Consider the following 25455-nt stretch of genomic DNA (forward strand, 5'->3'; position numbering starts at 1 on the left):
ACGAGGACGTCATCTTCAATGCGCACACCGCCGAACTCGAAGAAACGTCTTATCATAGCATCATTAAAGAAATCCTTCTGGTCAGGATTAGCCAAGGCGCGTTCCAAAAGCTAAGAAAAAAATTCTAAAAATATTGACGTTTTCTTATATATATGCAATTTGATAATATGTAATTGTACATTACATATTACATGTCATGACGTTAATATATAGCCCCATCTGTTGTCAAATAGTTACAACAATACAATTATCGATCTCATAGCGTTTATGTAACAATAAAACTTTAAGTTGTTGTCAATACAAAACAAATTAGCGATAAACAAACTGGAAATATCATCGACAGCTTTTAAAACGCCATCTATACTCCAATAATTAACATTTAATTTAGGAAGAACGCCATCTGTATAAGTTACAAATAGAAGGATACCATTAGTCTGAAAAAGCAGGTGCGTTCGTCATCTGTGGCACTTATTTTACATAGACAGTTCTGTCCTCCTTATCACAATTAACACAATCGACATTTTCTTTATATTCATTATCTGAGATCAGCGAAACGAGACAACTACAACAACAATAATATAAATATATTATTGTTGTTGTAGTACAACAACAATAATATAAATATATTATTGTTGTTGTAGTTGTCAAATATATTATTGTTGTTATAAACGAAATAGCTTATATTTATGAGTAGGTAATTCAATAAAGTTTAATAGTCAAACAGTAAGCAACAGCTATATTTTAAAAGTTAACATGGATTTACGCCCAAAAAATAATAATGATTATCGCTTAAGCCCCTAAAATCGATTGTTTAGGAACTTAGGACGTATATAAAATAAGATCACTATTTGCACCTAAGTTTCAGGCGCAAAGCAATACATAGTCGAGTTATTGTTTATTACTATAAAAACTTTCTAAATGTGATTTTTTGTAATATTTAAGAAGTAAAATTTTATTGTGTAAATTTATTTGTCATAAACAGTACAGTTACGATGCCATATAAACTTTGGAATGAGACAAATTGTATAATTTCATGTTTATGTCACTTTCAATGTTCGAAGTATGAATTTTTGCATACTTTCTGGTGATAATCCCCATTGTTATATAATATTCATAACTTATTATTTAGTTTGATTGGAACTAGATGTGTACATCGTATTAAACAGTCTCGCCGTTGTTGAAGTTCTAGAAGAAAGTAAATAGGTAATAAAAAGATAGAGATTTTACATTTTTTCAATCCTCTTTTACATTTAATAGGGTTACATGGATTTTTTTGCATTGCTTTTCGTTCTATCATGTCTCCCTTCTTTGTTTCATAAGCTTTTCCCTCGTCTTTTAATTTCTTATTATTTTTCGGTCTATTTATTCATTTTTCTTTAATAATTTTACAATTGCTTTCATAGTTATGTGACGTAGGTTTCAACGGTTGACATTTTAAAAGGTTCAGGCTGAGTATCGAATTGTGATGCAGAGCGTGAAGCTACAAGTGCTGTGGCGTAGATTTTAATTAGGGACTGGTTTAAGGTTTCTGGCCAAGAACCAACCTACGATGTGAACTCGGGGACCTGTGTAACGTAGATTTTGGTGGATGACAGTTTTAAGGCTCTAGGTTGAGTATAGGCATTGGACAGACTATAAATAACAATCCTCTGGATACGTCGATGCGTGCAATATAGAGTGCAATATATTAGAGGCTGAGCGTCATTAGAATCCATGTTTGCTGGCTGGTTGATTAAGTTCTGCGGAACGTTTTTCATCGGGCGGTAGAAGGCACTATGCTGCAGGCTCAGTGGCATAGAAATCCATGGATAATATATTATTGTAATTTGGTTTTCCGTTTGCTGGAAGAATATAGGTTACAGTCAGTCTGATCGGAACTAACGAGGAACAACGGTTTGATGTGCTGAAGGCATTCATCGTAAGAAGGCATAAGAGTGTCAGCGTGTTTATTATTTCTATGGAAATAATGTTGATCACTGTCACTTATCATGGGCCTCATAAAAAAGCTCTAAGTCACTCAACGTGCTATGGAGCGAGCAATGCTGGGCATTTCTCTACGTGATCGAATCAGAAATGAGGAGATCCGTAGAAGAACGAAAGTCACCAACATAGCTCGAAGGATTAGCAAGTTCAAGTGGCAGTGGGCACGGCACGCAGCTCCACAGCTCGTAGAACTGACGGCCGTTGGGGCAGAAAGATTCTCGAATGGAGACCACGAACCGGAAGGCGTTTAGGGGGACAGGCCCCTATTAGACGGACAGATGACCTGGTAGAGGCGGCGGGTAACTAATGGATGCACGGTCTTGAAATCTTTGGGGGAGGCCTATGTTCAGCAGTGGACGTCTTCCGGGTGTTATGTAAACTCTAACTAGTTCTTAGTAAGCCTGGCCTGCATCAATGCCTTGACGCCATAGAGTCCAGACATGAGGTTACATTTCCTGTCCGATAACGCGCTCTGCGCCGGAGCATTGATGCATCCTGACAATTAGCATTAAGATAGATTTAAGACGGTAATAACATGTACTAAAACTGTGAATTAAAATAAACTTTTCTTTTATTAAAAATTAAATTTTTTTTATGAAAGCTCTCCGAAAGAGCTTAACTCGGGCGATATGATGATGATGATGTTGATGAATGTTGATCTTATTTGTAGCAGTTACTAAGTTTTTTTGAGGTGTAAATGATCCATTGTTTATGTTAATTTATTTGTGAAAATAAAATGTTTTATTGGTCGTATTTCGCTATCACTATCCTCAATAATGGTGCTGCTGTTATTTGGCCAAAACTAATGTGATAGTCACAAAATTTGTTTTGTTTAATTTGCTTTCGTCCATCTTTTCACTAGTCATTCACGTTGTGTAACTTAAAAGGCTTTTTGTAAGTGTTGCACGTAAAAAAATACAAGAGCTTGCACCGGCGATCGTTGGCCTGCGGCATATCAAAGCATGCGAATGGATATTGACTGACTTATAGGTACTGACCACCTGCGGCTGTTTCTTTTTGTCTATTGATTTTAAATTTAATTAGGTGCGTAGGAGAGCAAACATCATCTCCCCAACACATGTGTTTCAATGTTCAGAGTTTTAAAACGGATTTATACTTTATTACCACCGCATTAAAGTCGAAAATAGTCCACCGCATAACGTCAATAACTAATGTAAGTCCTACAAATTAAGATATTGTTTTATAGTTGGCGAAATATTATTTGCACCGATTCGGCTTATCGCTTTATCTTTAGAATACATAGGACAAAAGAGTGAGCCGTCTCGGTAACGCAATTGTACCTATAGTGCAAGCAACTAGTTTAAACAATTTTACGCATTAGCACTTAATTCTAACCTTGATAGATCTTTATGCGAAACTAACTTTGTTGAATTAGTACGAAAAGAGTCGGCAGTCGGTACTTTACAAAGTACCTACGGTATTAAAAAAACTACCTGATAAGTAAAAAAATAATCATTATCAACCCACCATACGTCCCACTGCTGGGCACGGGTCTCCTCGTTATTGTTACGCAAAATCAGAGTAATTGACATTTTGTACTAGCAAAAAAGAACTTCAGGTGCCAATATCTCGAAAATGCTGATGCGTTACTTATGACAAGGAGGGCAGTTTTTTTTATAATATCTAGTAACGGGATGAACAAGTCGTGCACCTGATGGTAAGCTACACGCCTCTCCATAACCATTGCACTGCCAGTCAGTTTTAAATCGCAAAGATCTGAGGGGCATTGCCACTGCGCCCGTCACCCTGAGATACAAGTTGACAAGTCCCATGTGTAATTTCACCAGCACCATTATCCTTCAAAATCGGAACACAGTAATGCTTGGCGACAGAAGTAGGTAAGGTGGCAGTACTTCCCTGGACGAACTCTTTTACAAGGAGCTCTACTGTTACTAAATTCTAAGTTCACAAATCGTTTGTAATATCACTTACGGGTTTAATAAAATAACATCCCGGCTCGATAGTTATCATCATGCCAGCTTGCAGCATCCTTGCGGTACGCAGACGGTTGAGGGGAGGTTTGGGGCGGGGCGGGCAGTGCGGCAGATAGCCGCCTACGTCGTGCACGTCCAGGCCGATCAAATGGCCGAGGCCGTGCGGTTGCAGGATACAATTTATGCCCGCCTGCGAATATAATTATTAAACAACAAATGGGCATGCAGGGGGCACTGAATAGCCGACTATTTTCAAACATTAGAATAGAATCAGCTTTATTGCACAGAAAATAACAGTGACAATACAAAACATAGTTATAAGTACAATAGGAGGGCTTATCGCTAGGCAGGGATCTCTTTACTTGATTTTAAAATCGGGACTTAATCGTCTATTTACATATTTTATTACCTCTACGTTTCGAACGTTTTGCAACGTCCATGATCTCGCAGGGTCCCTTCGAGACCATGGACGTTAGAACACGTCCCTCTTGTCCGCGTTTGACGTTTCTGTCACGTTGAATCCCTATAAATAGACGGACAGCCAATGGCTACTGTGGCAATATCCCTACGGGTACTGTCTTTCGGTAAAAATACGAAAACACTTAACTCAAAATATTGTATCTTGGCTTAGAAACTTGCTAAAAAAATCAAGTATAAAACCGGGGCCGTACCATGAACTCTTATTACGATTCAATTTTGGACCTAAAATGAATCGTTGTGAGACAGCGCTACATGAAGTGCATATCACCATCCCGCTTTTTTGTTGTTACAAACCTATACTGAACTGTAATAAGAGTTCATGGTGTACGGTCAGGCCTCCAACTTGTCTGTGGTGTGTTGTTAGTATAATGAAGTGTTCCTAGTAATGACAATTTATGTGACGTTTTTAACGTGTTTAATTATTGATTTCAGTTTTTATCAAACCACAAATAAGCGGCGGCTCTGCACCGAGAGTTACATTCGAAATCACTTTACCTGTGATAGACAATTCTAGTTCTTTTTACAAGAAGGTGATATTTACCTCCATCATTTTTTCAACATCGCCAACAAGCATATTTCCCTTCGTCAAATGTTCGAGCATCACACGGTTAGCTTTCAAGTGCATGTCGAGCCACATCACGCCGGGTTTGGCTTCCCTAAAATACATAGACTAGTAAATATTTGGCAACAAGTAATTTTTTGGGTAGGTTATGGGCACTGAAAATGTTAAAGTCTAACTGACTTTAACATTTGACTGAGGAACATCGACATAACAACATAACAACGACTGAGGAACATCTCTTTTCATTAGTTTAGAAAACGCTTTACCTCAAGAGCAGCCATGGTAACCTAATGATTCGGTCTACCGCCTCTTAAGCAGAGAGAGGGTCATGGGTTTGAACCTGGACGTGCACCTCGTGAGTTTTTCGGAATTTATGTGCGAAATTTTAATTTGAAATTTACCATGAGCTTTTCTGCAAAGCAATTTAATAAAGTGTGTGAAGTTCCCAATCCGCATTGTGCCCACGTTGCACAGTCTTTTTGAACCCCAATTTGCCCTGTTTGTGTGACATGGCCTTTTTTCCAGATTCCTGTAGTTTGAACTAATACAAATTGAAGAGTAGAACTCCAGTGTGACAAATATTTAGTTTCAGAGAAAAAAAAAATTAAAATCGACGTGATTTTCGTATGGATAAACATAAAAAAAATCATAATTTGTAACATTTGAAAATTATTAGCCAACCGATTAGTCTATTGTCGCATAGAGATCTCGCGCTTTATGTCGCTTTCACGCAAGTCGCGCAATGTTGTGCTAACCCTACAACAAAGACATAGGTTACAAAGTTCTTTCATTTTTTTTCGTTTTTATTTTTTGACTTCAATAATTCGCCCTGTTAGTTGGAGATTTTTACACCAGCGGTTGCTTACGCTGTCTTCTATGCACCCTAAAATCATCATGGATTAATTCCATGGATTATTGGAATCATTAAATTGTGTGTTACTTATAGTTTTATCGAACGACTAAGTCGGTTGGTCAATAATTATCAAATATTAAAAATTATTAAATATTATATATTTTTTATATTTATCCTGGAAAAAATAACGCCGTTTTTTTTTTTCTGTAACTACACGCGATTTTTTAGTAATATAACTTCGAAAGTAAATTATTTGCCTACGGTCTATAATAGTACACGTTCAACAATAGAGTATGCCACTAACGACGTGTGTTTATTGTTGTATTTACGGTTGTTAGAACAGAAGTGCCTCAAATTCAGAATTGTTCAGCATTTCATTTTTATTTCATAATCATACTCACGTAATCGAGATAACAATCCGCGATCCTGGTATAAAAATATCAATACATAAGTACTGCATTTAACAAAGCCTATTTCAATATAACACGAAAATACTGCAATGAACGCCTTATTTTTTAACCGACTTCAAAAAAAGGAGGAGGTTCTCAATTCGTCTGTATGATTTTTTTTGTATGTATGTTACGCGATAACTCCGCCATTTGTGAACCAATTTTGATGATTTTTTTTGTTGGAAAGAATGTACCTCAGATGTGGTCCCATTTAAATTTCAAGAAAATATTCCACCTCTAAGGGTGGCAAACCAGGGGATGAATGACTTTTGAGGTCGGTTTTTTAACCAGAGATTAGGTTATTTCAAATTATATTTACAATCTGTAGGTACACCTAAATATTGTGACAACCCTACGCTCCAAGCTTACTGCCAGGATTGACGCGCTGAATAGCCGGGTATTGCGCTACATGTCCTATTTATGCTATGCCACACTTCCACTTTCTGTGATCCTGACTCCTGACACACAACTTTCGCCTCATCAATACGCATTAGTGCTTTCATACACGCTCGCCAAGTACTCTTGACCTAGCCTTTCTTGTATGTGGTGTGTTATAAAAGTAATAATAATGGTACGTGGCGAAAATTCCCCTACAGCGTACGTATTTCAACCAGATTGAGGATGTCCTTAAAAAGGCAAGGTAAAAAATAACAAGATGAAACGGAGGAGTGTGAATAAAGTCCTGAGAAGAGTGGAGGAAGCAAAGAGGTATGGAATCAAGAGTATAGTAGGTGGACGTGAAAAATATCACCGGTCTTATACAGCCATAGGCTGCAGTATTAAACTTAAACACTAAAGTGATATACGACGTTACGAGTTTTATGTTGGCAGTTGATTAGACTCACCTCATCACAACGTCTCTGGCAGCCAACACGGCCTCATAGACCAGGCGTTGATCGTCTGTAAACTTGCCGTTGGCTGGGAACGAGCACGTGATATCTGCCGCGTACCCTGCGTAACTGCCACCCATGTCGAATAAACTGCAAGAGTCGCAAAGACGAAATAATAATAACAACACGCTATTCAAATACAAGAATGTACGAAGTAAAGTCAAAGTTCAATTAAATTTTTGATACATGTCTGACTTGGAAGCCGCACTGGAAGGTGTTTGGTGCGCATTTTTCTCTGAAAAGGCATAAAAACTCTGGCCCAGAACATTCTCCATCCGATATTGGACTATGCAGATGTTTGCTTCCCGGATTTGTCAGTCACTGTGCTCAATAAATAGGAACGGTTCCAAAATATGTGTGTTAGGTTCATCCTCGTAAATTCCGTTCGACTTCGTAAATTTGATCGCGTCTCCCAATTTCGCGCATCAAATGGCTGCCCATCCACCGGAGTGGAGATCTTCATATCCTTCTTTACTCAATTCTATTCTAACCCTTTAGAGCCTTCTTATCTTAAAGCTCGCTTTACTTTCCACTCTTCTACACTCTGCCGTCTTCGCTCCTCTGATACTCTCATACTAAACCTGATCTGCACTGCGTCACGTCTAGAGATGGGTCATGGATAAATTTCATTGAGATAATACTCAGTAGAAAAATAAAGATGGATAAAAATCCATATTTATCAATTTTTACTCGATATTTATCCAAAAACGTGAACAAAATTTTTAATCATGGTTTATTATTTATATTTAGTAAAACAAAATATATTTTTGAGTTTAATGTAAATATTGATACAATTTAGTAGCATACACGTATAGTATATTGCTTGTTATGTCTTTTTTTTCTATACGCAGTGATAAAAAGAATCCTTTTAAGTAGGTACAGTAAATCCCTGTATTTTTGCGTGAACCTTATTATTATTTAAATGCGTAGTTTATTAAAAAAAAATTGTCTTCACACAATATTAATCAGCTGTGTAACATTTTGTATCGATTTTTTTTTCAAGTTACTAGGTTAGTCCGTTTATGTACATTTGTTCATATGGGTTTTTGGTTGTTCAATATTTTATTAAAAAAAAACTGTACATACTTCATTGGAAATACTTAAACGACAATTAATTCTAATGCAAAGGAAATTCAATTCAAAATCACTTGGCCACTATGCCAAAGTCTAAATTCGCTACCGAATAATTTACATGAGTGCGAAAGAGACGGAGAGAGACGCTAAGGAGAATTGTAAACACTTATTTTTTATATCATGAGTTTTAATTAATAGATTTTGTGTGTGAAATGTGTAAGAGAATCCTTAGGCTATTTCAAGTCCAAACATGACTTTATTTAGTACGCACTAGACCCCAAGACCATAATGTTGGGTCGCATTTTATTAACGCAGGGCAGCTCAAGTGTTACAGTTAAATTGATAACTTTCTGTCAATCGAATTTTCCATACCAGCCAACTTTTATATTGATAAAAGTTTAGGTGAGTATGTTGCAATTAGTTTACATTCCTACCATTTAGTGAGATGTTATGGACTCGAAAAACTTAGGTACTAAAGTAGTATTGTTACATAAAACGATGGCAAAATGAGAAGTAATTGTACGTAATTATTTAATAAAAATGAATTCTAATTAATTTTATTACAAAAAACACAAAAAAATAATATCCATGTTTTAGGATAAATACTCAATAAAAATGGATATTTATCCTTTGACCGATATTTGTCGGGTAAAAATCCATCTCTAGTCACGTCAGGCAAGTGTGGTTCGATCCATCGGTTACCCGCCGCCCTTACCAGGTCATCCGTCCTTCTAGTAGGGGGTCGTGCTACTGAACGCCTTGGTTCGTGGTCTCCATTCGAGAACCTTTCTGCCCCAACGGCCGGGCCGTCAGTTCTACGAGCTGTGGAGCTGCGTGCCGTGCCCACTGCCACTTCAACTTACTAATCTTTCGAGCTATGTCGGTGACTTTCATTCTTCTACGGATCTCCTCATTTCTGGGGGTCTACTCTCGATCTCCGTCCGACATCCGTCCGAAACAATTACTGTCAAATAAGTAATATTCGACAAAATTAAAAGACAAGTATCACGAATGAAGCTTCATTCGCGTCACGCGTCTTTTCATTTGGTCAAGTATTGCTTATTTGGCAGTAATTGTTTCGGACGGATGTCGGACGGAGATCGAGAGTAGACCCCCTGATTCGATCACGTAGAAAAATGCAGCTCGTTATGTGACTTTGAGCTTTTTTATGAGGCCCATAGTAAGCACCACGTCTCAGAGCCGTAGGTCATCGCTGGCAACACACATTGCTCGAAGAGTTTTGTCTTCTAGGACTGCGGTATTGCGGACGAGAAGACGTCCCGGAGCTTCCCGAAAGCTGCCCGACCGTGTCAGATTCGACGATTGACCTATTTCTCGAAGTTGGCCCTACCTAATTGGACGGTTTGTCCGAGGTAGACATACCGAGGTAGGTAGGCTTAGTATACAAACCACATATCTCCGTTTTCAATACACTTCGAGTTGGGATGGCCAGCGTCTCCGTAGTGCAGAATGGCGGCGTTGGAGCCCGAGCAGCAGACACACGTGTAGGCCACATAACGGCACCCGCCCTCGCGGTAGCAGAAGTCCAGGAACACCGACTCGCATTGATACTCTCTTAGGCCTGGTTTAGTGTAAAGCATCACCTGGGGATATAAGTAAGAGTAAATAAAATAATAACTACTTTAAGGATACTTTTCAGTATTGTCACTAATCATAGTGATTGGTAAAGGTTCCCAAACTTTTATTTCTCGTGGACCACGTTCCAATTTTTTTGCTTAGACTTAGAATTTAAAATATTTTTTTATAGCTGACACAGTTTGGCTCCTCCCTTTTATAAGTGTGGCGTTCATTTTAAAAGTGAATTATATCCCTGTAACTGAATCGTGTTACTTATTCACTTTTATAATGAATATTTAGCAGTTTTAATTCCATGAATAAACAAGTAACGCTTTCTTTGGGGTTTAAGTGCAATTACTGGAGTTACTTCACTTTTATAGTGAAAGATCGCTTTAAATCGCAACGATCTGAGGGGCCCTGAGACTGCGCCCGTACCCTGGGATATAAGTTGACAAGTTCCATGTGCCTATAATTTACAAGCACCCTTACCCTTCAAAACTAGAATGAAGTAATGCTGACATTACTGTTTGGTGGTAGAAATAGGTAAGGTAGCAGTACTGGACGAATTCTTTCACAAGGAGCTCTAATGCTACTAAAAATATGTGTATAACGTTGGTTTTCAAGAATAATGGTCCATAATAAACATAGTTAATGTTTTGACTTCACCACTCACACATTCTGAATATCACACAATGCATGTATGTACATGTAATAAAGTACCGAACTGTCCATTGGTTAAAATTAATAAGTCAACGTATGAATCGTCCGCGTTGTACGCCAATTACGCCTCGGATTTTTTTAAACCATATTCCTGATAATTTTGATGTATTTTAGGTAGGACGCTCTTCTAAAACGCCAATAGATTAACTTTATCTATAAACTTGCTACACACTTTATGTATAGTTAATGTCGGTCCTAAATAAATAAAAAATAGTGATAAAACTGCTTTTAATTACCTGTTTGTGTGCGTCAGATGATACTTTGCACACATAACGTAGTAGTGTGATTTCCTCAGGGGTTTTAAAGACGCGACTGCAAATTAAATTCGGAATGACTTAGTCTTTTGGAATTAAAAGGACATGCATTAAAAAAACTTTGTGTCTACTTTCTTAGTTTTATCGAGTTTGTTGTTAGATAGAATATACTAGAGCGATAGACACGTAGCAGAAAAGTGTAAAATCGCTATATCACGGCGTGTGATTTTACAGAATTCCCCGCACGACCGATAGCCACACACCGGCCTCGACAACCATTTTTCTTGATGTATTGTTTTTCTAATGGCGCTGACATGTTGAATAATGATCAATAAATAAATAGATAGAGTTAACAAAAGTTTACGTAAAATTTTGGACATAATGTCCAAATTTGCAATGACGTTTCACAGGATTAAAAAGGTTCCTCATAAGTATTATAATTGTTTACTTAAAACTCGAACGACTCCAAAGATTGAACTTTAGAAAATAGCGTTATAAAATTATCGAGAACACAGAGTGTGTTTTAGATCTGTACTCGTAACATTCATTATCGTAATAAGCGACGAGTAATGTAGATACGTATTCAATGTGCGTATAGAGTGCAGACATCTGCTTAAAATACATCTGGCTAAAATTTAAATAATTATGAATTTCACAAAAATATTTTGTGGATAGACAGAATGGGTTTCCCACGTAATTGCGAATGCCGATTACGCGAATGACGATAATGCTAAGACGGTCAAGCTATAATGTGCGACGGACTATGTTCACGAATGGTCAGTTGCGCGAAGGTTTAAAAGCGCGAAAGTTTAATGACGATAGCACGCAGACGGTTAGACGAATTTACGAAACCTAGAATGCGCGAATGGTTAATCCTATGATGGTTCATTTGCTTCACGCAAGTTTTAATTGAGATGTCAATAGTCTTAATTTTTTTTAAGTTGATATTTTAACATTTTTATTTCAATTAATAGACCTCAAAACTTCGTGGAATTCAAACAAATTAATTCGTCGATGTGAATTATAACCTAATCAATAAAATGAAACTCGAAAAATATAATGAATTTACATCTGAAAACAGTTAGTGACTACCCTCGTCGTTCGAGTTTTCGCTGTCAACATAATGTTGCAAGCACAGACATATTATTATATCTATATGTCTGTGGTTACAAGCTTTTTTAATGTAAAGTCTTGAATGGTTTTCTGCCGTCTGCTAACTAAAACGAGAGACAAAATATTTTTTTGAGATATCATAAAAAACCATAACCCACTTTCAGAATATTGAAATGGTTTAATGATATTTCAGCTACACATCGTTAGGGTAAGTTTCGATACGTCGACGACGTTAACTAATTTTAACTGTTTTTAAAAGAGAATTTTGTGCTAATCTTTTGCTAATGGATATTTGACCATTTGTCACATCAAAGGTAAATAGCTTTAATAAAAAGTAGTTAATAGAATCAGCTTGTGTTATTTAACACGATCTTTCTGATTACATTAATATCGCCTTATGTAGTTAAACCGCAATCTATTGATAAGTGTCACAGTTATCGAAATCGCTTTTCATTCAAGACAACTCACACTTTAATCATGATCTATTGATTGCCATGAAATTAAATTGTTTACCTAAGTACCTATCGTTTGCACAGAAATCCAATTTCTTTACAATCTCAATACTCACAGCTCTGTGATAATGGGGAATAAAATTTCACTATCCACTTTGAACCTGAAAATATAATAATAAAATAGTAAAATCATAGTAATAAAATTGAACTTCTCTAGTTAGGTGGAATTTTATTCTGTAAAAAGTATATTTATTTCTTTCTTTGACATTTATTTTGTATCTCATTAATTTGTGTCCTTGATAGGTTTACATTCATTTTTTATTATTTAAACACTACTAGAAGCAAAACTTACTTCTTAATCCCTTCAAAATATGTTTCTTTAGTAGTCACCTTACTGTCTGAGTTTATTCCCATCTGGAATAGTGATTCTTATATTACACAAACTATTTTAAGATTCTGTAAAATTAATGTACCTAATATAGAAGGATTATGAATATATGAACATCATATATGTCACGTGATTTCATTATAATGGAAGTTAAGTATTACCAAGTATTGAATAGATTTGTAAAGGTTTATTTATGATTTATAAGAAGTATTGTTTTTTTATAAACAAGAAAAAACAACATAGGAAATTATATATTTTTTTCGATCTCAAAGTATACATATAATTGTTTTTTTCAAACAAACCAATGCCCTTTACAGGTCACGATCTGACCTGTGAAATGATTTTGACTTGTGAGATTTGATTGGACCTGTATAGGGCCCGATTTGATGGGACCTGTATAGGGCCTGATACGTTGCGCGTCGGTTTGTTTGGAAAACCAACCAACTGTGCTGACTTCCCTGGAACAACGAGCAAGAAGCTCTAGGGATTACTCTTTTCAAATAAACTTAAATGCTATGGAATACACTTTGAATCAGGAAAGACGACATTTGTCTAGATTCCACGCAAATCGTGGAATCTGGACACATGTCGTCTTTCCATACATCTTTATCTAAAACGCAGTCTTCGATTTTGCAATATGACTTCACGATTAAAATACTTTTAATGTAAGTTTTAAACTTTGGAAATGATAATTTTAATACATGCTCCAGAATCTTACTGTAAAAACGTATACAGTTCCCCATAAAAGAATCGTTTACCTTAGTTAAACGAAATCTTGGTATCATGGGTTAATATCATGAATGTACCTTCTTTCTTAATGAAATATGCTAATTTTTCATGGGTTAACATTATAGATATCTTCTTTCTTAATGAAATTATGTATATTTTTACGGGCATATAAAATTTTCTGAAAATGTACTGTGATGCCACATTGCCAGTCATATACCAGTCTCCTTAAACTTTTCTCTGAGAGAAACCCGAAAACCTAAACGGTACACAGAACGAATCGCTCGTTTTTGCAACACAAATATGGTTTGTATATCTGCCGCTGTGAGAATCCCGTAGGACATTATATTCTGGCAGTAACTAAACTATTCTAGCAGTATCAACATCGGTAAGTTCACGTATTCTACGGACTGCGTATACAGCGGTGCTTAATCTGCTGGCGAAGTCTAAATTTTCTTAATTTATTTCTACGACTGGATCGAAGTATTGACCCCTGCGGAACACCCATTTTTACCGGAGAACCCAAAGAAGGCACTCCATTTATGTCTACTTTCTGAATTCTACCGTAGATATATGACAAGTTCCAACACCTTGCCATTTACTCCGTAATATTCCAGCTCCCCAACAAGAGTAATATGATCAACACAATCAAATGCCTTTGAGAGGTCACAGAAAACACCAAAAGCGTTCTGGGACCTTTCCCAAGCATCAAAGATGTGTTTTAGTAGCGCTACCCCCGCATCGCTAGTCAATCTACCACTAGTAAACCCATATTGTACACTATGAAAATTGTGATTCCTACCGAAACAGGGCAGTAGTTGAGTCAGCATAACCTTAAAAGCCGGTAGAATGAAAATTGGTCTATAGTTGCTAGGATCACGTTTCCTACAGCTTTTGAATAAAGCTTGGTTAACCCTAAATCTTAAATGATAAATATATCATACATGTTGCACAGTCAACAGCACATCAAGTTGTACACTTTTGTTCGAATGTGGCCTCCAGTGCCACGGAACAAGATCCGTCAATGTGTAGCTTGATATGCTGGACATAATATTAATACATACTTTATTTTATAAAAATCATCCTTCCATGTTTAAAGTAATAAACCTGCTTACCAATAATAATAGGACTTCAGGTTTCAGGTGTTGGAGTACTTTACAGAGCTGTAAACAACAATTAAAATTTAAAAAATATGAATAATTGAGTCAGGGAAAGGATATCACATCCATTATTTCTTCCTGTGCCTTGAAAAGCATTCAATTAGCGTTGTTTAGATATATTTCAAAGTTACCTCTTTTACATAATGTACTTCATCAACTCCATTGTTCTTCCTGAAATCGTCGAAGGTCGGCGGTTTGCCCATCCACATCTGATTCTCCTCGGATATGTAGGGCACAAACAAGTGGGCCTTCCCTGTACTGACATCCAGTGCAAAGTAGTACCCTGGCAAACGGACACCACATATCCATGTGAAGTACCCTTCCTGATGGGTTTAATACAAATATTAAAAAAACCGACTTCAAAAGTACGTGAAATTACGTCTATTTGCTAAGTTTTATTGAAATATCCCCTAGTTCGCCACTATACAGGACTGACACTGGAGATAATAAAAATCGGTTCTCACTACTCAAAGTATATTGAGACAAAAACGCCTTGAATTGGAGAAATAGCAAAATCAACCATTAAAATAATTGCTCTTAAATTAAAGTTTAGGCGCTATTTATAAAAATGAATCTTCATGCGTGAACAGCCACCCTTAGAGGTGGATGATTTCCTTCAAAATGAAATGGGACCACTATGGAAGTACCCCCTTTCCAACAAAAAAAAGAATCATGAAAATCGGTTCACGAATACCGGAGTTATCGCGTAACATACAAACAAAAAAAATAAGCAAAAAAAACATACAGTCGAATTGAGAACCTCCTCCTTTTTTTAAGTCGGTTAAAAAACTTGATAAGATTTTACAGATTTAAGGGTAAGGCCGTAAAATTGGGCCCTTGTAACATAAAACAACTCAAACGTTTTAACATAAAAGTGTTCTAAAGGCAGATCTACATCAGAAACATCTATATTTGAAATTTCAAAATTACTTATTTGGAAATCTGCATTTTTTTTAGTATTAAATACGTCACATAAGTAACGTAAAAGCTAGCCTCTCTACAAAACATTTACGGAATTATACCAACAATACTAACTCCCAGTTATGTTTAATATAATAATCTGTTTCTTAAAACGAAACAATGCATTTTATTTTCAAATCAGCTAGAAACGGTTTTTTGTGACGAAGAATCTTCGGTATGTTCCGAACGACGCCCGTACATGCACAAAAATGGCCCACCATCCCACCAGTAAAAACTGTACCACACACAACAGTGTCATATGAACAAAAATGAATTCTACATCCCAACTGCTACATTTTCTGTCCCTATCTACCGACCCGAGAGATAGGGAATTGCGGAGACTACGGGCTCCCCGAAAAGACCAGGGTACGGCGGGTGTCCGGGCCAAGACCTCCGCCAGTGACACGCCTTCACGGGCGTCTCTGGTAGATCCGGCATTGGGGGACTCGCCGGAGTTTGTGGTGCTGCAGAGATGGAAATGTTCGTCTGCTCTGGTGGTGTGTGGCTGGGGCATCTGTCTCGTGCGCAGCAAGCGCGTCTTAGTAGCGGTCTAGGAGACGCGCGGGGCATGTGAGTTGGAAGCTATATCCGGACATTGTCGCAGCACTGCGACTGGCTTCTCTGGGCCTAGCCCGGAGAGCTGGGATAAGCTAGAGATCCTCCGGTCCCTCTAGCCACTTAGGTTATTGGGAACTGAAGAGACGTCGTTTTTCGGTGTCGGAAAGTGAGCGTGCCTTACAGCTCCGCCACCAATGAGGAGATTTGGTAGTGGACTCAAAGTCGACGGCTTAGCGGTGGCAACCGATAGTTGTGCAATGCGCAACGGGAAGTGAGCGTGCCTACAGCTCCAGTACCTATCTGAAAAATAGGGAGGGTACTGTACGTGTACCCGGGGCGGCTCACTCGAGGCACTAGCCTCTCGAACCGGATGAACTCGGATGAAGTCAAGTGACAGAGTTCTGTGACAACCCTGTACATTAGCTGATCTGGGTCAGAACTTGAACTTATAAGGTTTTTGTGCACGCACAGGTTTTAGTGCCCTTATCGTATACTCTAAGGGTCACTATAATAAAACTAATGTAGGAAAATATGGGGCTGCTAAATTTTAATTAAAAAAGGCAACATAAAATGTTTAATATAAAAGCATTAAATCTGAGAATATAATGTAATGTGGCATAGGAGTATTATTTAAATCGACAATGTCGGCGAAAAGCTAATAAAACAAATGGTATTAAGAAAAAAAAAACATTAAATTTGCTAGTACAAATTAAGAAAAAAAAATTGTTTCAAATTTTACTAACGAGGGGAATTTTGGAACACTTTAGTTTGTTCTAGAATAGTTAAGATCGTGCTCTAAAAATATTTTATTTTAATTCAAAAACGCAGTTTCACAGATGTTTATACATTCGAACTACTAGCGGAAGTGTCGAATATTAAAAGCAGTGTTTAACACTAGATTATTTTGATACTTTTTATTTAAAAAAACTAAGTGTCATTTTTACGACCTTACCCGTAAAGAAAATTGGTGCCTTAATGACTGCTTTCATAAATGAGTGCTATAGTTTTTTTGAACGGATTTCATAAAAAGGAGGTCTTAATTCGACTGTAACTTTTTTTGTATGTATGTTATGCGTTTGTGAACCGATTTTGATGATTGCTTTTTGTTGGAAAGAGGGTACCTATATATTGGTCCCATTTAAATTTAAAGAAAAGATTCCACCTCTAAGGGTGGCAAACTAGGGGATGAATCCGGTTTCGCACACTTTCCGTTAACCGATTTTAATAAAACTTGGCAAATAGATGTAATTCCAATAAAAAAGCCGATAAGCAAACTTCTGAGGACGGTTTTTTTTAAATAAAATGTTAAATTTTTTAACAATTTTGGATATTGGACCCTAAAAATTACCAAATTCTTAATAGTAAATGAGTTGTATATCTACCTGCCGCACAATATTCAAGGACTTCTTTACGACTTTCGGTATCAAGTGGTCATGTACAAAATATAAATAGAAAAATGTAAAGAAAATATTTTTTGTTTTGTTATGGCTACGAAATTTCATACATATAAGTAACAAAACCTAAATAATCAGTAAGTAAAATTAGTACAACGATAACGCTTACCACAAACGTAAGGCACCAGTTTTCGTAAATTGCCCGCCTTGTCATAACATGGTCATAACTAACGTACTTGCATTTTGGTACCTTATGAGAACTAGTTTTTTTTTACTTTGAAAATGTAAATTAAACTAAACAAGATATAAAAAGCTGCTTATAGGGGGTTGTAGATCTCGTTTCGTTTCCAGATTTATGTTAACAACTAAATTTCGCTAAAAATATCGATTAAGTTAGTTATGATATGGAGGACAGTAATGCACACGTTACGACAATAAATAATACACAACTTACTTGTCGAAACAAGTATTCGACATCGGTATTGTAATAGGGAATATCTTCACCGCCTTGCAACACTACTATTTGTCCACTTTTCAGCTGACTCGCCAACCGTTTTTGGTTCTCCTTGAAAAGGGAAGAAGGCACCTTGGGGGTACGAGGACTCAAAGGGCAGTCTGTCGCCATCGTCACTGTTTGAAGCTAAAATGAACTCGCTGTTTGTTGTCGCTCGACTTATAATGATCTTATTGCGAGCTATCGATAACAGCAAAGTATAGGAGAATGGAGTAATGCCGCGCGGCTGATAATTTAGGACTTCTGTGTGTCTTAATAACTACACGCTACTTAGTGTTTACAGTGTCCCAGTATCATAGCCTGACACGTTTTACTCTCCGCATGAACGCTATCATTTCATTCTGAGCGATCATTCGAAGACGATGCGTGCTGTAAGTTCTTATTCACTATAATTTTACCGGGCGTTTTCGGTAAGCCACATTACATTTTATTTTAATTAATTGTTTCAACATATTTGAAAGGTTAAAATATTGTATAATTGATCTGCAAAATAATTTTGGAAATGTAGTTTGCTTTTTTATATTATTTTGTGAAGTGCCTGTGTTTGACAATTCTGTGCTTAGAGCACGGTATAATCAGATTTGGGCACGGAATTGTAAACTTCGAAAATTTTATTTGCATTATATTTATAGGAAGTAGAAAAGAAGAAACGGGGTTAAAGGTTAATCTGCTAATCGGAAAGTTTCGAACAGCAACGTAAACAGTGAAAAGGATAAGTTTGTGGAGAACGCGTACATACAAAATGATAAATTGATGAAACAAAATTTTTGGGCATTACTCTTGATAGTCACTTGGGCTGGAAGACATACATATATCAATAATTTAATTACTAAACTTAGTAAATACGATATGTTAATAAATGTGACAAGAATATCACAAAAAACTGCTCTTTGTGCTTATTAACCTTGTGTCGCATTTTGTTCTTTGTCCTAATTTGCGATATGGACTACTGTTCTGGGGAAATGCAGCTGCAACACATATTATGCCACTATTTAAAACCCAGAAGAAAATTGTCAGGGTCATGTTTGGTGCGAGTCAGCGAGAGAGTTGTGTCCCTTACTTTAGGAAACTGAAGGTATTAACCCTACAATCGATGTGTATTTACGAGGCCTGTGTTTGCGAAACAAAATCTAGGCAGCTTTAATATAGTCAAAACTAGATTACATAGAAACACAAGGAATTAAATAGAATACGGCCCAAACAATGCCCTAACTTGGAATTTTACAGTAGAACGATGTTCGTTTTAGCACCCAAATTATTTATTAAATTACTGGACGCTGTTAAAGAATTAAATTGTTGACAATTTAAAATGAAATTGAATAATTTGTTACTTACTCAATGCAATAGCATTGAATTGAATACAATATTGATGATTTTTTACTTGATAAAAAAAATGTTAAATTGAACTATTGCATGTTATAGGAAATGAAACTATTTTTACGGATTTAAATCGCGTATATTTGTTTTTTCAAACAATCCTTTTCAAACAAACATTTAATATTAGACATAACTGGTTGAAGACTGTACCATCTCAGTTAACCGTGACCATGTGACCTGTAAAGGGCCCGAAACGTTGGTTTGTTTGAAAAAATAAATATACGCGATTTAAATCCGGAAAAATAGTTTCATTTCCTATGTGTAACAATCGCGAAAACCTAAGAACTCGATATTGCATGTTATGTTTTTGACTTCCTATTTTCTGGGTTAATTCCAATTGTTATTGTTTAAGTATCGTATTAATTTAATTTTAATGGATGCTACATCAAAAGTGAAATAAGCATTGTGTAAAATATTCACATGCCAAGTCTTGGTGAAATACGATCTAAATATTAATATATAAATCTAAATACAATATTATAAGACCTGAATTGTTAACTACATTTTTCAGCGAATTAATTATTCTTTTTTTTAAATATTAGTTTCACGGCATCTGAATAAATCCATCAAGCCAAATCTTCAACTTTTTTTCCTATCTTTTTAAATAAAACTTTCTTCTTTCAATATACTCTTCTAAGTATTTGAAGGTGTCTATCTATATCTCTTCAATGGTGGGAACAATTTTGCATATATATATGTTCATAAGTCTTCGTATTCTGTAGTAAAGATGGCAAAGGGCGGGGGATGTCTTTTTTATAAATCTTGGACAGTAAATTGACAAAACAAAGCAAAAATAACAAAATAATTTAATAAAACAAATCAACACAAAAAGTAACAAAACAAATAGCCAAAATTAAGACTTGAATATTTTCGAAATACGACCGAATGCAAGCGTAGTCCCAAACGGAATATAGTTTGATAGATGTAAAACAAACTGGCCGAAACGTTATGCGCACCTGGCATGAAAAGCGGGTAAAAGCAGACAGGATAACTTCGAGTTTGGTTTTTTAGACGTCTTTGATATGTTTTGTGAAAGCCAAAAGGATATTGATTGTATTTTATATATTTTTAAATAATAAAAGTAAAGAAATTGTATTCGTACTTATTATGAACTGAGTTTTAAAAATCAGTTTTATATAAACCTAGTGTAATATTCTAACGTAATACAAGCGTTATACAGTATGACAACAAAAATACTGACAATTTTAAAGGAGCAGACTGTATAATATAAATAAAAAGACATGTTCTATTTTTATTCAGATACTTGACAAATAAATAAGTTATGACGCGTTAAAGTTTTCCGAGAAATTATGAATAATATTGACACCCGACAATTATTAATAGTCGCCTTTGCCATAGCAACGTAGGCAGAGTCAGTGCGTGAATTTATTGACCTCGGTGGTCGAACAGTTAGCTCTGTGGGCGTTGCTCACCAGTAGCGTATAATACTTATTTTTTAATAACTCATACAGAATGATAAAAAAATCACTATTAATTTTTTTCCTGTGCATAAGATTTAGTCACACAACACATTACTGATATAAAATTAAAAATCCCCATTTTATTACAGTTTTAAAATGTTAACATTTCCCAATAATTTGTAACGCGTGATTTCCTCAAAATAGTAAATGAAACTCGAGCGACTAACGCTACCATGTCTGGCGCGACGACGCGACGCGTGCGCAAGCTAGTAGTCGTCGGTTGTTGGTCCCAGAACTACGTGTTGCATTGATCATCGGGAGTATTACGAGTGATTCGAGTTTTATCGAAAGTGGTTGAAGTCTTCACGAGGCTTGAAGACTTTGAGGTTGAGAGCGTCTCTCGTCTACGAGCTCAGGGCTTGGTGGATCCAAGGGTTTCTCAAAAATACGCAATATGCTGTAAACCAGCGCCTTCTTCGTTATAATTATTAATACAAAGATCGAACACTTAGAAAAATTCCTTCGATCCGATCGGATTCGAACCGACGGCGTCTAGCAAACCGTGCAAGAAGCTATGCCAACTAAGCAATAATTGAATATCAATTCAATACAAATTTAACAACGCCTTCTTGACAAGGGCAAGTTTACGTTATCAATTCACGCACGCGGAGATGGCTAGCAGCGAATGTCCGTAGAAGTTGAAGGTGAAATGCTGTGTGCATATGCTATAACATACGAAACCGATGGATAGGCCGCGGTGGAAGTGTGTATTGGCCTCCCAGGTCAATCGATGTGATTTTATTTTGTGAGATGAATGGAGTTAAACGCAGTGTGTATGTCAACAAAGCCCAAAGCCGTGACGAACATAAATCATGCATCATCGACGCATTTGACGCGTTAATAAATAACCGTGCAGTGCTTCGAAGATTACGGAGGTACGTTATTACAAATAAATAAAGGGCCAGCAACAACCACAGCACCAACACCATTACCCTATCATACCGGGAATCGAATCCGGGAGTTCCTCACTAGCAGCGCCCACGGAGCTAACCGTTCGGCCACCGAGGTCAATAAACTCGCGCATTCACTGCCTGCGTTTGCTATGGCAACGGCGTCTATAAATCGTCGGGAGTTAATACTGTTCACAATTTCCCGGAAAACTTTAACACGTCCTGACTTATTTATTTGTTAAGTATTTAAAAAAAATGGAGTTTGTACTTTTTATTTCTAAGATACCTACCAAGATTTAATTTATCTACACTAAGTTTTACAAATTATTTTATTGAATGAATTTTTATTAACTTCAGTTTATTATTAATTAATAATAGAAATTAGAATAAACTAAAACACATTAATTAGTACTGCAGTCTTATGTCTGTTTGGGTTTTTTCATCAGAGGAATCTGGGTCCCAAACTGGTGGTACGGAGAAACCATCTTCCCTGTTGATTTTAGGATGTTTTTTAATTACCTACCTTGACATATTTTGGCATATTCTAAGCGCCTGAATAAGTATTATTAGCAATTACACGGAGAAGATAAACTGTCTTTTTAGAAGACAATTTTTGCAAAGGGGTTTTACTATTTTATTTATTACTATTTAAATTACTTTTTATAGAAGCTTCTTAAAATAGTGAAAAAAAGTATGTTTAGGTACAAATTAGGTAGTAAATAGTTTTATAAAAAAAAGTAAATTGTATACTGCTAGTACCATGAAAAATGTAAAATGGTCAGCCAACCTGAGGTCAGAATGGCTGGCAACTTTATTTCTTTAATATTTTCGTTAGCGCTAAGGTACAAAATATATCAATCAAGATACTAAATAGGTAGTAAATTATGAGCACAGTTTGATTTGTATATCTTGTTTGATCCAGCCATCCTGATGGACACCCAAAATCAGCTGCTATCAATGATTTACCATAATTACAATGTTAAAAGCATCACAGCTGTGTCACTACCACATTTTGTGCCCACACTAAAACGCCTGTGCAGGTTAAAACTGCGTAGTGTCCTGAGAAACAACGGAGTCAATACAACTAAAGCGTTCCTTTATGTAATCGACAATTTAGAGTTACCTTTAATAATGAGAAACTATTTACCTTATCTGTGATTAGTTTTTAAGTGGTATGTTTATGACTGAGTTATAAAACAACCATTATTATCATGATAATATATGATTTATTATTTACAATTCAATATACAATATGAATAAATACAAAAAAAATGTATCTTAAAAATATTTTTCTTAATAAAAATATACATTGTCTTCTATCTCATATTATTGTATTATGTACATTTAATTGAAATGTACGAATTTTATAAATATTTCACCTAATTTGTAACTTGTTGCTTTGGACTACTGTTTGAAATTAGCACCATTTGCCATAAATTCTTCAATTTCAGCCACACTGCAAAAAAGGCACAAGTTAATTTATGAAAATAAAATTAGTACAATATTTGAATTTTAGTGTTTTATTACCGGTGTTTATAGATTTCTCATAAAAAAGACAAATTCTTTAATGAAGGTTAATTTTGCCGAGCAGGCTATCTATTTAGACTTTAACAAATATACTCGGTAATTACTATCATAACTACTAATATGTAAAAAAAAATGACTTTACTCACGTTCTGGGAACGAAGGTAAGATTCTCAACACCATTCTCGGTGATAAGGACATCATCTTCAATGCGTACGCCTCCGAAGTCGAGGAAACGTTCCACCATATCCCAATTAAAGAACTTCGACTGGTCGGGGTTGTCACGGGCACGATTCAAAAGCTAAGAAAAAAATTCTATAAATATTGAAATTTTCTTATTTTGAAAGACTGAAGAGACATGTCATTTGATATAACAATAACCATGTTGCATGTAATTTATAGTGTCATCTGTTGTCAAATAGTAACAACTATATTTTTTTCGACAAATTACAATAATAACGCAATACACTCATAGCCCCGCACTAGGGAAAACCTGTGTCGCGGGTGCCATGGACCACACATAGACAACCACAAATTACGCCCAAAATCACGAGAGAAATAAATGTAGGCCGTACACATATTTCTCCCGGCCTGGGAATCGATCCAGCATGGTAACCGTTCAGCTACGGAAGCAGTTTACAATGCAACCTCATTACGCTTAAAAACACTAAAAATGTAAAAAGGTAAATTGTTAAGGCAGCCTTTAATATATCTATATATAGTCCAATAGCAAACATTAAATTCAAAAAGAACGTCCTCTATTATCAAAAGTTACAAACAAGTGGTATATTAATGGTACACATTAAAGTCTGATATAATGCAGTTGCGTTCGTCGTCTGTAGTACTTATTGTAGGCAGATTGTTGTTCGCACTATCAGTATTATAAAGGATTATAATTGAAGTTTGTAATATCACTTACGCGTTTAATAAAATAGCATCCTGGTTCAATAGTTAGCAGCATGCCAGCCTGCAGCGTCCTTGCGGTGCGCAGACGCGAGAGGGGGCCGTCGGGGCGCGGCGGGCAGTGTGGCAGGTAGCCGCCTACGTCGTGTACATCCAGCCCGATCAAATGGCCGAGGCCGTGCGGTTGCAAAATACCATTTACGCCCGCCTGCGAATATCATTATTTAACAATAAATAGGCAGGCAGCCAATGGCTATTGTGGCCATATCTGTACTGGTCATGTACTGGTATTGTCTTTCGGCACAAAATTACACACACTTAACCACTTTAAATTTTTATTGAATTGATATTCAATTATTTTTTATGTGAAATTACTCCACTAGTTTGTTATAATTATTAATACAAAGATCGAAAGCTCAGAAAAAAATCCTTCTATTAAATACAGTGAATAGAGACATCGACATTAGATACCTTTACAGCTACCAGTCCCGGCTAGAGGGCTGGTAGCTTTAAAGGTATCTATTTGGGTGACGAAATTCATAGATTTCTCATAGATGGCGCTACGACTAAAAAGTCGTTGAAAAACCAAATACAAAGACACGACAACAAGCACATAGAAAAATTCGTGAGGTCCGCTGGTTCATTCCGTGGCTTAGTTGGTATAGCGTTTGGCACGGTATGCTAGAAGACGTCGGTTTGAATCCGGCCGGATTGAAGGAATTTTTTATGAGTGTTCGATCTTTGTATTAATAACTATAACTTAACCACTTTACTACGTAACAGACACATTCCTCTCATATAAAATCGAAAATACCTTCGGTATAATAGCCTCCTGAATCTGACTAATGATAATGACACTAGGCACTCACTACGAGGAAAAAGGAACCTAAGCACGTGCTCAGAGAGGTTATTTTCACCTTTTACATTGCCCGCCGTGTGCAGTCGTGCAGAACCGAATACTCTAGGGTTGTAATTTAAATGAAAGGCTTGTCTGAGACTTAGAAATTACGATCATTTATTTAGTATAAAATAATCATATGTATAATATAATAATTTGAAAGTTAAATAATTCGTTGAAAGACCAAGTACAAAGACACGACGCAAGCACATAGAAAAATTCGTGAGGTCCGTTGGTTCGTTCCGTGGCTTAGTTGGTATAGCGTCTGGCACGGTATGCAAGAAGACGTCGGTTCGAATCCGACCGGATCGAAGGAATT

The 25455-nt window shown here is 36.3% G+C and overlaps 2 protein-coding genes across 2 annotated transcripts in view; both read right to left on the reverse strand.

Annotated features, from left to right (window-relative positions):
• Positions 1-5: 5 nt before the first annotated feature.
• Positions 6-18283, reverse strand: LOC113238227 (xaa-Pro dipeptidase-like; the record flags this gene model as incomplete). Its single annotated transcript, XM_026475015.1, has 11 exons — positions 18004-18283; positions 14769-14960; positions 14593-14640; positions 12716-12777; positions 12480-12524; positions 10781-10856; positions 9657-9850; positions 7128-7262; positions 4960-5074; positions 3937-4128; positions 6-110 (listed from the first exon to the last, which is right to left on the reverse strand). Coding segments are annotated over exons 1-11 (1335 nt in total), but the record flags the coding sequence as incomplete, so codon positions are not given.
• Positions 18284-23102: 4819 nt separating this feature from the next.
• LOC113238135 (xaa-Pro dipeptidase-like) overlaps positions 23103-25455 on the reverse strand; it is a 16843-nt gene continuing 14490 nt past the window's right edge. The window contains exons 10-12 of the mRNA XM_026474873.1: positions 24255-24446; positions 23485-23636; positions 23103-23267 (exon numbers count right to left, since the gene is read on the reverse strand). Of these exons, the coding sequence (XP_026330658.1) occupies positions 23216-23267; positions 23485-23636; positions 24255-24446 (396 nt within the window). The 3' untranslated portion in view covers positions 23103-23215. The remainder of the gene's footprint in view (positions 23268-23484; positions 23637-24254; positions 24447-25455) is intronic.

Source organism: Hyposmocoma kahamanoa, unplaced genomic scaffold (assembly GCF_003589595.1).
Source record: "Hyposmocoma kahamanoa isolate Upper Pololo Valley unplaced genomic scaffold, ASM358959v1 95, whole genome shotgun sequence".
NCBI lineage: Eukaryota > Metazoa > Arthropoda > Insecta > Lepidoptera > Cosmopterigidae > Hyposmocoma > Hyposmocoma kahamanoa.